This window comes from Nasonia vitripennis, assembly GCF_009193385.2.
Source record: "Nasonia vitripennis strain AsymCx chromosome 1 unlocalized genomic scaffold, Nvit_psr_1.1 chr1_random0009, whole genome shotgun sequence".
NCBI classification, from domain to species: domain Eukaryota; kingdom Metazoa; phylum Arthropoda; class Insecta; order Hymenoptera; family Pteromalidae; genus Nasonia; species Nasonia vitripennis.
In genome coordinates, this window is record NW_022279596.1 from 1683068 (window position 1) to 1699985 (window position 16918).

At 38.8% G+C, this 16918-nt stretch overlaps 3 protein-coding genes across 19 annotated transcripts in view; 1 reads left to right on the top strand and 2 right to left on the bottom strand.

The window, feature by feature from the left end:
- Positions 1–16918, bottom strand: part of LOC100116395 (high affinity cGMP-specific 3',5'-cyclic phosphodiesterase 9A) — an 815596-nt gene that overhangs the window by 90072 nt on the left and 708606 nt on the right. Inside the window, exon 11 of one of the 16 annotated variants that reach the window (XR_004228117.2) lies at positions 5922–6110. The exons of the other annotated variants lie outside the window; for them this stretch is intronic. The gene's annotated coding sequence lies outside the window, so the exon portion shown is untranslated. The remainder of the gene's footprint in view (positions 1–5921; positions 6111–16918) is intronic. 16 annotated transcript variants of the gene reach the window in all.
- LOC116418016 (putative nuclease HARBI1) lies at positions 9526–11517 on the bottom strand. Its single transcript, XM_031933202.2, has 6 exons — positions 11174–11517; positions 10815–11096; positions 10610–10742; positions 10381–10528; positions 10063–10309; positions 9526–9974 (listed from the first exon to the last, which is right to left on the bottom strand). The coding sequence occupies exons 3-6, from the start codon at positions 10688–10690 to the stop codon at positions 9836–9838; spliced, it is 615 nt and encodes a 204-aa protein (XP_031789062.1). The 5' UTR covers positions 10691–10742; positions 10815–11096; positions 11174–11517; the 3' UTR covers positions 9526–9835.
- Positions 12259–15763, top strand: LOC116417958. Of its 2 annotated transcripts, XM_031933156.2 has the most exons (8): positions 12259–12606; positions 12810–13011; positions 13097–13316; positions 13406–13564; positions 14311–14515; positions 14607–15048; positions 15121–15397; positions 15571–15763. In XM_031933156.2, the coding sequence occupies exons 4-7, from the start codon at positions 13500–13502 to the stop codon at positions 15363–15365; spliced, it is 957 nt and encodes a 318-aa protein (XP_031789016.1). In that variant the 5' UTR covers positions 12259–12606; positions 12810–13011; positions 13097–13316; positions 13406–13499; the 3' UTR covers positions 15366–15397; positions 15571–15763. The 2 variants fall into 2 exon arrangements, 1 of the variants encoding a protein (XP_031789016.1); XR_004345147.1 differs by having other exon boundaries at positions 12445–12606; positions 13406–14515; positions 15121–15484.

Genomic DNA, 16918 nt, shown 5'->3' on the forward strand with positions numbered 1-16918 from the left:
CTCACTAAAACTCCCGCTCTTAGAAGGCCGCGCAAACCCCCCAGTAGCCGCTTTCGCATTCCTTCGGGGGGTCGCCTGTCTTAAGCTATTCTAGCCGTCAACTAGTCTTGCAAGCTACCGTCATTGTTCTTCGCGCGGAGAACCGTCTCCACATACGCCGTTATCTCATCCCAGTTCTGCTTACTATCAAGCATCGTTTGAACTACAGTCTCGGGCGTGAACGCCCCTATCGTCAGCTCCAGTACTCTACATTTCTCGGCCCAGCGGGGGCAGTCAAAAAACGTGTATCTCACGTCGTCCCGTTCGTCACCGCAGTACTTACACCCCGGTGAAGCCACCCTGTTCATCGCGAACAGGTAGCTCCTAAAGTATCCGTGACGGGAGAGAAACTGGGTAAGGTAAAAGTTAACCTCCCCCCACTTCCTGTCCACCCATGGGCCTACAGCTTTAATAAGGATCTTAGTCTACCTAGCCTTTGGACATTCAGTCCACCTAGTCTGCCAATTGCGCATTGTTATTTCTTTTTCTTCCGCGGCGATCGAGATGCTATTCGACGCTAAGCGAGCCTCGTAGATCCGCTTGCGTTCAGTCGCAAGAAGATCCACGGGGATTACCCCCGCGATTACCATCGATGTCTCGGCCGCGACCGTCCGGTAGGAGCATGCTATTCTAAGGGCCCCTCTTCGCTGTACAGCCGTTATCTTGTTCCGATACTTATTCATACTCATCGCGTCGGCCCACACCTCTGGTCCGTATAATAGAATAGAGTTAGTAGTCGCCATGAGTAGCCGCCTGACTGTTGGCCTAGGCCCACGCACGTTGGCCATGAGTCGGCTAAGCTGACCTATCCTAGTCATGGCTTTTTTACAGACGCGATTTAGATGTTCTCCGTAGTTTAGCTTCGTATCCAGAGTTACCCCTAGATACTTTGCTGATGGTTTCGTCGTTATAGTCTCGCCGCCTACCTTCATCGGTATGATGGTAGGTATCCGCTTTCCTGTCAGGAGGATTATTTCGGTCTTATTAAGAGCTAAAGTTAAGCCGTGCTTCGACATCCACCATAGCGCTCTACTCATAAACGCGTTTAGTTTCGTTTGCGCGATGTCCACGTTACGTGCGACTACCGCGGCTACGTCGTCTGCGTATCCCACAAGCATCACGCCTCCCGGTATTTCGAGTTTTAGAATCTCGTCGTACAAGATGCCCCAGAAGTCTGGCCCTAAGATCGAACCCTGTGCTATTCCTGCAGTTATAGGTCTTCTTCTACGCCCCTGCTTCGTGTCATACTCTATAACTCGATCCCTCAGATAATCTTCCGTAAGACGCATAATGTATTATATATATATTATATATTGCAGCACACCGAAATACTCTAAGGCATCATGTATGTCGGTCCATCTTGCTGAGTTGAACTCGTTTTTTACATCTAACATTACCAAAACTACGTGTCTGTTACCTCTCTGATGGCCCCTATGATCGGTCGTCTTTTTCTAAAGCCATACTGCTTATCAGAGAGCTCTCCCGCTTCGCGTACGGCGCTAAGTATTCGCGGTTTAATCAGCGCTTCCTCCGTCTTTCCCATCGTATCCAATAGACTCAATGGTCTATAAGAAGTGTCCGCGTCCGCTTCTTTTTTCGGTTTTTCGATAAGGACTAATCTTGCCCTTTTCCATCTCGAGCTGAATACACCCTGTATCAGGCACAGATTATACATTTCCAGTAGCAGCTCCGGCCGTTGGATTGCGACGACTTTCAGCATTTCCGCCGGAATACCACCCAGTCCTGGTGCTCTGCCGCTTTTCAGGGATGAGGTTGCCGCGATAAGCTCGCCCTCGGTGAAAGGGGGTATCTCGTCTATCGGCACATTCGTTCTTTCTGCCTGAGGTTTGATGGGGTGTGTGGGAAACAGCCCATCGATTACCTTTTCTATCACTTCTGCCTCCATGGGCTCCGTTTGTTTCATTTCGCCTATCTTTCGGGTAATGGCGGGATATCCGTCGCCAAACGGATCTTTCTCCACTTCGTCGATGATCTTTGCCCAACATCGTCGCTTACATTCCTTTATCGCGTCCCTCAGCCTTTTTCGCGCCCGGTCGTGACTTCAGGCCTTTGTCTTTTCAGAGCTTTTTGAGCCTCCCTCCTAGCGTGAAAGCAATCTTCAACGTTCTACTAGTGCTTCGGCTTTTTCGCGTCCGCTCAGTTGCTGAGAGAGCCCAATTGATGGGAGCTCCGCCCTTTGCATCTTTTGAGCAAGTCTGTCCAGGTTCATGCGCCGGGTATATCACTGTGGCGTCTGCTTTTTTCTTTCTCTGGTCCTGTTTCTGTGGTCGTCCTGGATGTCAAAAAGTATATACTGGTGGTCACTTGCAGTATATTCCTCCATGACATGCCAATCCCTGATTTTGCGGATTGTCGTTTCGCTTGCGAAAGTTACGTCCGGTATAGATTCCCCAAAACATGGTCTGCGATAGGTAGTGGTGATTGCCTCGTTTGCTACCACCAAGCTTAGTCGAGCTGCCATCTCGAGGATGGCCCTGCCTCTGCAATTCGTTGTCGTCATACCCCATTCCGTGGCCCTCGCGTTGAAGTCGCCCCCAATGACGAGTTCGCCGGATACGTCTCTTATTGCGTCCTCTAACACCCCTAGTCGTATCGCGAAATCTGCCGCAGTAAGGTTTGGTGAGAGATATACGCTGAAGTAAGTGATGCGGCCTACCCTTACCCGTACGTAGTCATCCCCCGTCCCTGATTCTGCGATTCCGCGCCTGGGCACCAGACTGCGGCGGTCCTTGCATCGTTGGACACCCAGCCGGGTGTGTCTCGATCCGTGTACTGTTCGCTTATCAAGAGGATGTCCGCTTTCTCCTCTGCGACAAATTGCGGTAGGAGATCGTGGGCGAGCCTACTTCTGTGCAGGTTGCCTTGAAGTATCCGCGCCATTATTCTTGCGTTTTTCCCGCTTTTAAGGCCGCCCGAAAGACCGCGCACGTACCGGTGCCTGGTGCATGCATCGTCTTGTCCTCGGCCATCTTAGCGTCTTTGCATAAGAAACACCTCCTTTGTTGGGCGGGCACAGTGCATAGTGCTGCATTGTGCCCACTCGCGCCACACTTTCAGCAGTTGGCGCTCCTGTCGGGTCCTTTACATCTCGCCTTTACGTATCCGTAACCGAGGCAGCGATAAAATCGCGTGGGGTTCGCGCGAACCCTCACTCGGCAGTTTATCCAGCCGATACGGATCTTCCCTTTTTTGAGCAGAGCGGTGGCCTTAATCTGATCTATTTCGACCACTGCCACCCTCTGCTCCCTCGTGTTCGGCTCGAACAGATGGACTTTGGCATCTTCTTCGCCCGTCTCGGCTGTGATAGCACTGCGTCGTAAGCCTGTCAATGTCCCTAATTTCCAGTGTGATTCTGGAGATCTTTCCCCTGACTGTGCCTGCCTTTCCAATCGCGGTTTGGATGGCCGTTTTAAGTGATTCCATTTTATCATCACTCTTACCTACGCCAATCAGAACGCTGCCCACTTTTGTCTTGCTGAGATACTTAACCTCCATATTCAGCTCCTACGGCTTTACCCTTGCCTTGATCTGTCCCAAGATCTCGGCGTAGGTTTTTCCCGGTTCCGGTCTTATAACGATTGCATCTCCTCTCCGCCGCGGGGTCCTATCTGCCTTTTTCCTCAGTTGTTGAGGCTGGTCTTGTTCCTGATTTTTCTTCTCCTTCTCCTTTGCCTTTCTCCCTGACGCTAGTTGCCAAGGCTCTTGTGCCTCTGTAGTTTTATTGCTCGTGGAGGGTGCCCTTCTGTCCTCTTTCTTGTCTTTTTTGGCGGGGGTACCATCTCCTCCGTCGGATAAGGCCCGTTCCCTCTTCTTCGACTTTGTCGTCCTCTGAGGCTTTTGATTGTCCGCTCTAGGTTGTTGGGGGGACTGCCTCTTTGCAGCATCTTCCATCTTGTCGAGGGTCATGAGAGCTTCGATTATGGTGGATCCTATAATAGGTAATCCATCCTTAATCGTAATATTCACGTTCTTCTGCTTCTCCAGAGTTTTCATCATTTCTCTGGTCGTGCGCCTTATTTCCAGTAGCTTGTCTCGCAGGCTGGCATGACCTTTTAGCCATTCCTTTATGGTTAGGCTCTCTTCATCTACCGGTGCCTTCTTCTCGAACCGGTACTCTGCTGCGCTCATGGCGCTGGCTATGCTGGTACTGCTGCTTGCTTTGTGGATTAGATATCCACCGTCTTGTGCTGTTGGCACCCTTAGGGTTTCCAATTCCAGGATTTCCTTTGTATTTTCTTGATGTTCGTTATTGGTCTCCATGTTTAGTAGTTTTCTTCATCCCGGCATGTGTCCGACCACCAGGATCCCCCTGGCTATAGTGCAGCTGTCATGGCCCCAACACATGACTGAAGGAGGTACCAGATTGAACACATCATACCGGGGTATAGCACGCGCTATCAAACTAGTCCACCTCGGCTCTCTCGAGCCTCCCACTACGAACGAAGGTGCTCGACTCTCTGGAGAGTTTCCGGCAGACGTCATTCGATATCACGCACTCGCCTAAGCCGATTGACCAGAATTGGCTAGATTCCGGCCTCCCGTCTCGCACGTCAGCGGAAGCCAAAGATGGGTCACTTCCGCATGCAACTTCAGATCGCTCACTTCAGCCTCGCCGTCCAGGTTCTCGTACAGCACGGCCAACACGGTGGTTCGCTTGATTAGTTAGAGAGCAGCGTTCCGCTCGTTTATGGGGAGTGCTACTCTCATAAGCCCATCACCCGGTCAGCAGCTGAGGTGTTAAGGCAGCTGCCTTCGACAAGGAGCGAACATTTCGATTGCTATTATTAAATACCAAATTTCATGTTTTTATTAATAAGAAAAATGAACTAAATCTATAAATGAAATTAGCAAACTTAAATTACGAATGGTGACCAATAAAATGATCTTTCTATAATTTAATCACCTTTTTGTGATCTTATAATCTTAGATTAATTACTGTAGTCCATGTTCTCATATACCTAAAAACAAATTATTCATTTAACAATAATATACAAACTGCATTTTAATGCGATGAAAAAACAGAAATAATTATACATACTTATAGAATAGATAATTTATTATAGAATAATCCTTCGTGGAATCTGCACACTCCTGCGAATGTCTCTAAAAGCTAGATATCATGTTCATTTACAACAATATTTATCGTGTCTTCAACTTGGATATACATAGGAGTTGCTAAACAAGTAATAATATAGATTATTGACTATTTCTAACTAATGACTGAACTACACTTTTTATTCTTACTGTTACAGACTTAATTCAATTCTGGCCAGTAATTAGTGTGATCACCAGTGCACAGAAAGAATAAAAGAGACATTAAATGAATATTCAAAGATTTTTGCATGGCATCGGTGAAAGTAAGGTTAGGTGTCACTTTCTTATTGATGGCTTTTTTGGCCTATTTATCTTTCAATTATATTCTAAAGGTGCTATTAAGTACTGTTGTACACTGAAAAACTAAGTAAAAGTCATAAACAATTTATTAACTCATTATTATAAATGTGTCACATAACCTCACTTTCGACGATGAAAGTAATCTCAATGAATACCAATAAAAATAAACTTTAAAAGAATATCCAAAGATTTTTTCATGGTATCAGTGGAGTTAAATTAATTCTGGACATCCTAGAATACTTTTCTAATGTTTCATTTATTGGAGTACAGGCAGTTTATAATGAAAAAAAAGTATTTTCCGATGCCCAGAATTGGAGTAATATAGTCTATGATAGCAGTAAAATAGAAATTTTAAACGCAAGTTTTAATATTTGTTAACCTATATGGAGCATATAGCATTAATATAAAAAAAATTGACAATTTAAACAAAAATCAATATATTAAATATAACAATCAGAGATACTCACTGTACTTTACTATGATTCCATAGACGTCAATTGTTTGTCTAACTTCCAGATCGCATATCGCATCTGAGATGTTGTTTAGAAGGACATCAATTTTGTGAAGTGTCCTATCGCATACTGTACCACAGTAGAAATTTCTGTTATTTCGCGTATTGTGCATGGTGAACATGGTATGAACTGAGAAATCAAGATCTATAAAAAAAAATACAATTAATACATAATTCTAATGATTTGCATTGTTTTAAGTATTTTAATATCAAAAAATTAACCAATTATATTAATAATTTTAATTCAAAAACGACTATTTCATTATAATAAAAACAAAATTATTTAAATACTTACGGACAAACCGTTCTACAAGATCTATTCTTTTAATATTACTATCCTCATACATCTGTTCATTCTCTTGCGGATTAAATCTTCCCATGAATGTTAACGATGAATAGTTTTGGATCGATAATTCAATTAGAATTAATCTCCTTATACATTTCTCTCAGTGTAATGAAAAACCAAGTCTGTAGCGCCGTAGCGTTAAGGTAGTTCACTTGGCCCAGTGGTGCTCAATTCGAGGTTAAATTAGAAAATTAATTTTTTTACATATTATGCAGTGTTATCAAGTGTGAAAACTCTAGAATTTTTAGTTTTGTATATAAAAATATTTATAGAAAGTGTTTAGAGCATCAAATATCCTTAAAACTTAGAAAAGTGAGAAACACTGCGCGCATATATCGATATACTGATAGCATAGAATTGAAACTTTCGTTTGCTGTAACTTTTCAAAAAGCACCGCTTGCCGTATCAACTTTTTATTTTTTATTTCCTAGATTTGTATTATGATTTTACATCATGACCTAGTTTTTCACAAGATGTAAGATTTATTTTCTTCGTAATTAAACAAAATGTACACTAAATTTAGACTTAGCCTATGCTTCCCCTGTTAAAATATACAACTTCAAGACCCAATATCTTAAAAAATCATACCGCTTGGGAAGTAAAAAATTTTACCACGTTATAGAGGGCATTTAATAGGATATATTTATAAAATTGCAGCAATCTATAAGAATATTAATTTTTTGAGTGAACTACCTTTAGTTTAATGAATTGTTCTACCTAAAAAAAATTTCGATCGGACTTTTCGTTTTTTCAAAATCTTGGAAATACGAACAGATGTTTATGCGTACTTCGTCGTACTCATGCGATTGCAGCGCCAACCTTGAAATCTAATTTTACATAAAACTTTTTAAATAAAGCTTGCAAATGAAAAACCGAGTCTATAGCGCCGTAGTGTTAAGTTTAATGAATTGTTCTACCGAAAGAAAAATTCAATCGGACTTTCTGTTTTTTTAGAAATTTGAAAATACAAAATACTCCGTGGTGGATTTGCGAAGCTTTTGCGCCGACATCCTCTTAATTATTTGGCGTGTCGTTATTAAATATACTGTGACGGCGCGCAAAACCCTAGGCGATGTTTTTATGAGCACAAAATATATTAACCCCGGGTCATTCGAACGAGCATTGAAATACTCTATACAATCGCGAAATGGTTTGAAGGTAGTGAATAAACTCGAGCAGTGTTTGTAGTTAAACCAGTTTCAAGGATGTATATTGTCTCAAAGAACCTAAATACAAGAATCTACTAATTATCTGACTCTAAAGCTAAGCTGATAATTCTACGGACTCGCGACTCTGACTGTCCTCCGGAGCGGCGGTGATGCTGCTGCTGGCGTTGAGGGTGTGACCTTGAATGAAGGGATGTAGTATTGACAAATCAGAGCGACTCCGTGCGGACTTACAGAACTACGAGCTCGAATCAGCGTCGGTCCACTGGGCCTACATGGTGGTAGAAAATTCGTAAAGCGGGCGAGCACATGATGACGCTCTTTGCGCACACGTGTTGACGACCCTAACTCTCAGTCCTCAGTTTTTATGAATCATAAAAACTGAGAGTCGATACTGGCACAATGGCATCTTTCTTTCCACTACTTTTAAAATTTATGTTCTATTTTCCTAACAGTTGAGTGACCAAGAATACAGAAAAGCTTTTGTACTTTCTCTAAATGACTTTATAAGTTGTACATAAAATATACTCGATATTATTTATAAGAATTTGAATTACGCGCTTATATTCAATCACGTGATCACGTGCTTACGGCTTACGTCACAATACTGTTAAATATTAGATGTACACTCGATGGTAGTTTATTTTTGTGGAACGTTTTTGAAATGCTCCAATAAGATTGCCAGATTTATAAATTCTAACCAATAAAAAGCACGACTTTGGAAACGTTTCATAAGAATTAATTACCTTCGAGTATAAATGAGTATATTCAATATAGCCAACATTCTATAAAAGTAGTTATAGCTACTAGTACACAGGACCGGCTTTAAAATTATAGAATGAAATGGAAATAAATTTTAAATTTAAAAAAATGTTTTTAAACTCTTTGTAATTATTTGATGACAGTATTAATTATATTAACAAAATCTAACAAAAAAATTATATTAATTAAACTTTTTTTTTATTTACATTTATAAAATAATGTAAATTGTGAGATTATAACAATCATAACATTTATATTCTGTACTTATATGTAATACATAATACAATATTTACTTTTATATTAAATGATAATAAAATCTTCAATCCCTAACGAAAAAGAAAAATGAAAACAATTGAAAAAAAAAAACGTTATGAACTGCAGATGATAGCAGAAAAATGTCGGAATTGAGACACAGATAACAGTAATTTTTTGTTGTCTTCAGTTTTATTTAGTTTGCTAGATACTTCAGTTGGATTTCTTTTTTTTAGCTGTAAAATTTTACAATGAATACAACAGACATTAACTATTAATAAGTAAAGACAACAGTGTTTTCATAATTCAAAGCAGTTTTCTTTATTTTATAATTGCTGTCTTCTACGTTCACTAGTTTGTTCCCAATCAAAACAGCTATCTTCGGATTTTTCACAACTTTCTTAAAAATACGCCTTTAATAACATAAAAAATAAAATTTGCTTTTAAAAAAGTAAAAGGTTAGGCGAGTTTGATATATTCCGCAACGAAATAACAGATAAAAAAAAACTGAGATCAACCAACCAAAGTCAAGTTTATTATATTTAATTATAATGAAGCAACAACATTTTGTTTGGTCAATAAAGGGCTTACTTAACTTAAAGTTAAATTATATACTGATTAATCGGGAAGAATTCTCAAGATACTTACTACGTAACTTGCCATAATCGTTTCATTGTACTTATGGTATTTTTATGACGTTATAATAAAATACGAAAAGAGAAAATTTTAGTTGTTCACCAATAAACAAAATGCGGTCATAGCAAGTTACGTAGTAAGTATCTTGAGAGTTTTGAAGTGAATACTTCTATAGGCTCGCCAGGGGCCTTATTGTCTAAGCGTGTCGTGTGAGACAGTCAAACCAGCGACACAGACCAGTGTGTCGTCCTGTCACGACACATGATGATAAAACAGATACCAATGCGCATGCGCAACGCGATGTTTTTAGCATTGATAGTACGTTTTTGGGCGGATTTACATAAACCTCGACGAGTTTAAGGAAATGTGACAATTGAGAAAACAATAATCGTCTCATATCCCCTATCTCACAGAATTTTTATTAGAGATTTTGTGTTGGCTCGTAGACACACGCACTACGACTATGACTATAGCGCACTCGTATCTCGTGACATGAATGGCGACTCATACATTTAATTTAAATTCGAAGGTGACATGCTATTCCCCATATGTGAATTAATCAATTTAATTTATTTAATTAATTTAATTTAATATTAATCGAAATGCTTAACTAATTTTTTATGATAAAAAAAATCTACTACATTCCACAATATACGATGCCAGAACACAAGTTTTATTTATAAAAAGAATAAAATAAATTGTTACAATCTACATAAAATGCTGTGTAATAATATGGTTTCTTTCTGCAATTCCTGCTGCATATTCTGCTGCTTCTCCTCTTCCTCTCCTATTAACATCATCACGAAGCTCTGCAGGCTGAAAATTATGATCATTTTCATCTAAAATGCTGAAAAAAATGAATGAATAAATATTTGAACATGCCAATCACTTATTTGTTTTTTATAAAAAAATATTGTAATGATATTTATACATACCCTTGTCTTCTTCGAAAATTGTGCAAAACAGCACAAGCATGAATAATATTTACTACTGCTTCTGGAGAATAATGCAATTTTCTACTTCGATTAATAACTAACCACACATTGGTAAGTATTCCAATAGTACGCTCCACAATGCATCGAGTCCTTACATGCTCTAATGTATATACATGAGCTGGAGATCCTTCTGCTGCATTGAGATCCGATGTTAATAATACCCGAGAGGGAGTGTAGCCACTATCTCCTAGAACAGAATTTAATTTACAATCGAATTAAAAATAATCAGTCAACAGTATATAAATGAGAATGGATTACCTATTATATAGTAACGATTAGGAAAATTTTCATCTGCTCGTAGATCTTCCATGTATTCTTTAGCTTCTGAAAATTGCCAGACGAACCGGTCGTTATTACTTCCAGGACATACTCGAATATTGAGGATGTTATAGTCGGAGTCTACAATCTAAAATAGAATATTATATTAAAATAGGATATTATGTTAATAATTTTTGTAGATGTATGACAAAGTATATGTTATACATACTATTTGTACATTCATGGAAGTTCCTACACGATAGTTAAAAAATGCTTCTTCGTTTATTGTTGGCCTATAAAACGTCACCATAAAACCATCAACAGCCCCAATAATACCAGGAATCCTAGTAGTCCTTTGAATGCTGTAAAAAAATATTGAAAATAAATATTCAAATGTATTTAATTTTTTCAGAAATGCAAGAGAGATCTGTTACCGGTTTGAATTATGTTATCTTTGCCCTTCTGTTCCAGGAAAGCTCATAAAGTCATCTGCTAAATGATTAATAGTATCAATGACTCGAGCAATGCATTGACTAACTGTACTCTGGCTTACAGGATGTACAAAATCTTGTGCGAAACCTTTTTGTAGACCTCCTTCGGCCAAAAATCTTAAAGTAATTAATACTGAAAGATGTGTAGGGATTGCAGTACTCCTCTCTCTGATTAGTCTGTTCTCAACCAACCCAATCAGTCGCATCACTACATGTGGAGGCATTCTAAAAAATATTTAATTAATATAGTTCATGTAAAAAATAGCTTTGTATTTTAATGAGTAAATAGAAACATATTTTACCTGTAATATCTTCTAAAGAATTCGGCAGGTAAAGTAAAAGGATTTGATACATCTCGAAGTTGTTGTCTTTCTAGTCGAAGCTGATGAAATCTGTTCAGCCTTTGAACTCGTTCTTCTTGTTCTGCATTGAATATATCCAGAAGAAATGCATCTATTTCAGCCATTGAAAAATATGAAAGGTACGTTAGTACCTATTTGTACACAAAGACTTTAACTTGGCTTTCCCTATTGAATTGAATTTTTTAATTAATACTCGGGTTTCTAAAGTGCAAAATTTTACAATCAAAGCAACTGAACATGAAAGAAGTTAAGAAGATTTTGAAAAGGTAGGTAGGCTATATCAAATCTAGAAATATCCTACAGTGTAAACAAACAATGAACTGCGTAGTAACTAATAATTACTGCATACTAACTTTGTTGAAGCGTCAGCTACAGCTTCTGTAAGTGTGAAGATAGGGCCCAGCACAGTGGGCCCTATCTTCACCCTACTTCCAGCCACTCAAGCATCCATTTCCTCACTGAAAATTCTATTCATTCCACGATCCAAACAAACTCTTTTTCACTATATTCTGGAGCACTCGCAGATCCAGTTTCAAAATTGCTCTTTTCGGCGTATCCACCTGAGACCTTTACAAGACAGCTTCCGCTGACAGAAAATCTTTCTGAAAGACAGCCCACCCAGTTCCAGAGGTCACAAGCACTTCACATCCTTTACTCCCAGTCTCAGGTCACTCAATACCAGCGAGAAATCCAGTAAGTACGTTTCCTCCGCGTTTGAGTACTCTAACCTCGATAAGGACCATAAGCGTAGCCCACTTATCGAGTTGCACTAATTGCACAATATTTCCATTAGATAATTGACTCTTGAGTTCGGTGTCTGATGTTTTTACACACTCAACACAAAGATTGGATAGCCTACACGGAGTCGGAGCCCTCCTACTCCGTGATAACCTACTTATCGTGTTGCACTGTTCGATCAGCTGCGCCAGCTATGTGAAAACAAGCCCTACCGCGCATGCGCTCCCTTTCGTAGAGGACGCTCGGCCCGTATATGCTGTGTGCTGCGTGTGCATTGTAGCCTACTATAGCTCGTGACGAAGGGGTAAGAGGAGGGGTGGGGTATGTACAGCAGACGAAGGAGGAGAAGCCTAGATGCGTACCTATACAGAAGCCATCTTGGCCATCTGCTCTAACTGCTCCGAAATAAGTCTCCGAAATCGCTCCGAAATTCGTTTTTAAAATCGTGCTGTGTACTTAATAGGTTTCTTAGTGAACTCGGGCTCCGTACTGTAGTCGTTGGATATTCAGAACGAAATAACAAGTTGTTCACAATGTTCTCTGTCTGTGATCGCGTGATTTTTGCGTAGTTTGTGAAACTTGTACGAGTACAAGAATTTTCTGCAGCGTAGAACAATGGCACCACGTCCAGGAAGGTAAATTGATTTCTATCAATAGGGAAATATGTAGCTATATAAAAATTGAAGCACGTATCGAGATCAGCTAGAAGTTTTGTAAAAACTATTTTGATCTCATTGCATTTTTACATAGATGTGTGCAGCTTGTTAAATTAACAATCTTTTTTACAGATATTATTTACAACTTTCTTATAATATCTAATAAAATTTGTCTATTGCAGAACACGTGTATGGAATCGAATGTCCAATATACAAATGGAGACCTTGATCAACTATATGGAACAGCACACGTTGTTTGCAAGGGGACAAATTCCTAAGCTTGGATCTCAAGGTCAGGTTAAGTACAGAAAGATGTGGATGGAATTATGTACAACATTGAATGGAATGGGACCTTGCATAACTGACGTCAAGGGATGGCAGGAGGTTTGTATTAAAATTTTGTATTTACTACACGCATACTTTTTTATTACAATGTTAATGTATTAATCATTTTTTAATTCAATTATAGAAATGGACTCGAATGCGACTATCAGCCAAATCTCAAAAGACGCAATTCAATAGAGCATGGAATAAGACTGGCCATGATGAGCAAACTATTGTCTTAAGTTCAAACAATGAAAGGATTTCAGGCATTTTTGGTAAATATGGAAGTGGTGTTAATATTGGACGAGAGCTAGGGTTCTCTAAGTGTACGTGGGTACGGAAGACATCTCAAGAAGCACCTACATGTAAGTAATCTGGTACAGTTTTAATAGAAACCTATTGATTCCTAGTATATCAGTATGTACTCCAATGATACTGATTTCTTAAATTTCAGGTCCACGTACATGTGATGATGAGCTTGATTGGCTTGAAGACTTTCATTCAGTTTGCTTTCGAGTTTCTCCAATTTTCAAGAAATTCCAAAGCACATGGAATATTTCATGAAGATTTTTGATGAAAATCGTTGTTCATCTATTTTTCTTGCAATGCAAAGGTAACTATAATTCAAATTATTTAAATTACGTCATAATATAAAAAAAAAGTAAAACTATGATTATCAATATGTAATGGTGTAGATTTTGGTGTGAAAAAATTTTAAACTCTTCAATTCTTAATTTATAAATTCGTACTTACTTATTTCCTTGCTTCTATAGTTTAACGCGTTTAATTATTTATTACTATTATTATATATAAATTTCTGAGTTCCTTGTCTCGTTGTTGTATGGCTTGAAAAATAATTTTTTTGAAATGTTGCACATTTTGACCGTAAAGCGCTGCACTCGACGGAAATCGAATTTCACGGTTTTCTAATTAATTTTTAACAATTAATATTCCTAATAATTAATGAAAAATAAACATGTGTTCAATTGTTATTATTAAAAAAACGACTAATTACGCGGTTTCCACAAGATATTCTGATTAATCCCATAATTGCAACATAAAACACCGGAAGTCTCCTAATTCCCGCGCGAACAAATGTTATACATTGTTTGTCATTAAGGAGATAGCGTCAGTCTTGCTTTCCTCTTCCGTGAGTAAGTAAGCGCATTGCTGTCACAATTACAGGACATCATGGAATTCAATCCATCTGAATCAAAGTAATCTTATACGAATATTACTTAAGTTTACTTATATTTATTACTTTATATTATTAATTACTTATATTTATACTTATTTCTTAACCCGCCATTTTTACTTTACGCCAACCTCGTTTAATGAAAATCGCTTGATTTCTTTCAGGAAAAAGGGAAAGGGGAAGCAACCCATCCAAAAACCCAGCCTCTCAAAAATGCTAGCTCTCGTAGACGTGATCGAGCGGCACCTGGAGATCGTCTTGGATCATCCTGGCGATGATACGAACCACGCTACCTGGGAGGTTGTGGCACTTTTTGCTAATAAAGCAGACGAAGACGGCGTTCAAAAAAATGGAAAGTCATGGAGAAAGGTTATTATAAAAACCATGTTATTATTATAATAAATATAATCATGTATGTGCTCATTGATTATTACGTTATTTATAATTTTTTTTTTTCCAGACTTGGTGCGATCTCATACTGTCAGCAAAGCAGAATGTTTATTTGGTTGAACAGAATATACGGCAAAATCCATTGCCAGATCACCACATGAAGGCGATACAAATTGTGACAAGAGCAGAGCAAGTAAAATCTTTCTCAGCGAGACGCACTCAAGTACAGCAAAATAATGCTGTTGTCAGTCGAAGACTTTCTTCTTCTTCAGCGCTCAAGAGAGCAAGGATGGAAGGCAATCCTGCAGGATTTGGAGACGAAGATGGGCCATCAACCAGCAGTGGATACAGAAGTGCTACAAGTTACGTCAATCGACATTTGCCAACTGCAGCTTTGCCAACTGCAGCTCAACCGTCATCACCTTGGAGTACAAATAACGCTGGAACCACAACTGCTACCACAACTTCCAGCTCTAACATATGTTCTAATTCAACTGCAGGCACAACAGCTGGTAAATATAAATTATTTAAATTATTTATGATAAGTCTTACTGTATAATCTAATCTAAAATATGCTTTTGCAGCAGCTGAAAAAAGTAGTGCTTTTATCAAAGCTTTTGACTCAAAAATAAAGGAGTTGGTTGATGTATTAGCAGCACAGTTTATATCCTGTTTCGAGCAGCAGCATGTGCTTTTGCAAAATTGCTTTGCGAAGCAGAATGAACTGCTCTTGAAAATGATTTGGTTAATGATGCAGCACAAGATGATGAAGATGAAGTGCCACTTCCGGATAACCCACAACCTTCGTCTCCTAGAAATGCTCCTGTAGTCGAAGAGGAAACTGAAGAAACTGAATATACGGCAAGTGGCACAGTTGAATCTTTTTTAGAAGATCATGTTGATGATGATGGTTTCATCTATGAAACTTTAGATAATGATTTTTATTAAGTAAATTTATTAAAATAATACTATGTAACAAGATAAAGTAATTATTTGTATTAATAATGTAATATTGATTTGTTTTCTTTTTGCAGATTCAAGAGAAATGCCCGATATGCCTGGATGTATTGACCAGACCAGCCATCATACCAAGATGTGCCCATGTGTTCTGCTATGAATGCATTTACGAGTGGGTCGATAAGGAGCTTGAGTGCCCATTGTGCAGAATAATAATTAATACTTTTGATATTGCTGAGTTGCCATAGCCTCACTTTAATAGTTTTATTGTAACCTACATTTTCGCATTTTTGTATTACGTTTTCTAATAATACTTTATAATTACATTTATAAAACTACCTATTTTTGTACTTTTTGTAAGTTTTGTAAAAAAAAATCAATAAAGAGTGAATTGACTTGACTTAAAGAATAAATTTCATTTAACATTGTAATCTCCTGAAATATGCAGTAATAACTGCCGGCATCACGAAGTGCAAAATTTATTTAGCCCACTTAAATCAAAATCAAAAACATGCGCCCCGCGTTAGCGCATGCGTACCACCTTCAATCGCATATACGCTGCCAGTGTGTCGCTCATCAAGCGTGTCACTGCGCTGCGACTCACTGCTAGCGAGACACCCGACCGACACGCTTACACAATAAGGCCCCAGGTACACATTTTACTGTGTAGTGAATCGGCGAGCGGCGACCGTCACGGCGGCGCGACAAACCAATCGTCACAAAAGCAGCGGCAGCTCTTCCCCCCCACCACACACTCTTCGCCGCGCATGTTAGTAGCTCGCACAGCTCAGCTCTTCCCTTACACATTAGCCGCACTTATTTACACACGCTGCAAGCAGCTATCGGATTCTCTCGGATTTTGGACGCGCTAATATAGCGGTACATTTTCATGGTACTTCAATTTTTGTTTGCGTCAACTAGATGACGTGACTTTCTTAATATGCGCAAAACGTTTGCACGTAAACATTATTGACTTATTGCGGTAAACATTATCACTGAATGAAACGCCCTGGCGTAAACCTCGATTTACCGCACGCTCGAGCAAATATGCACTTTCTAAATCTCGGATTACGCACGTTGTGTCATAAAATATCGTACGATACTATTATTCTTATTATATTTTCTTTATTCGTATTATATTTTACCTATCCTAAATTTACTAGTTGATCAATGATTACTTCACCTAAGATTTTTTAACTTACTGTCAAAGTTTTGATTAAGTTAGAAAAATAGGAAAATGGCGGCGATTTACGCATTAAAATCACTAAATCAAAAAATTATACAAATTTATAAAAAAAGTCACAATTAAATGTATCCTTGTAGATTGGTACTTTGCACTCAACGAAGACATTTGAATTTGCGTCGAAGACTAATTCATTTCAGTTTTGCCACGAAGAAATTCAATATATATAAAAACGAACGAAC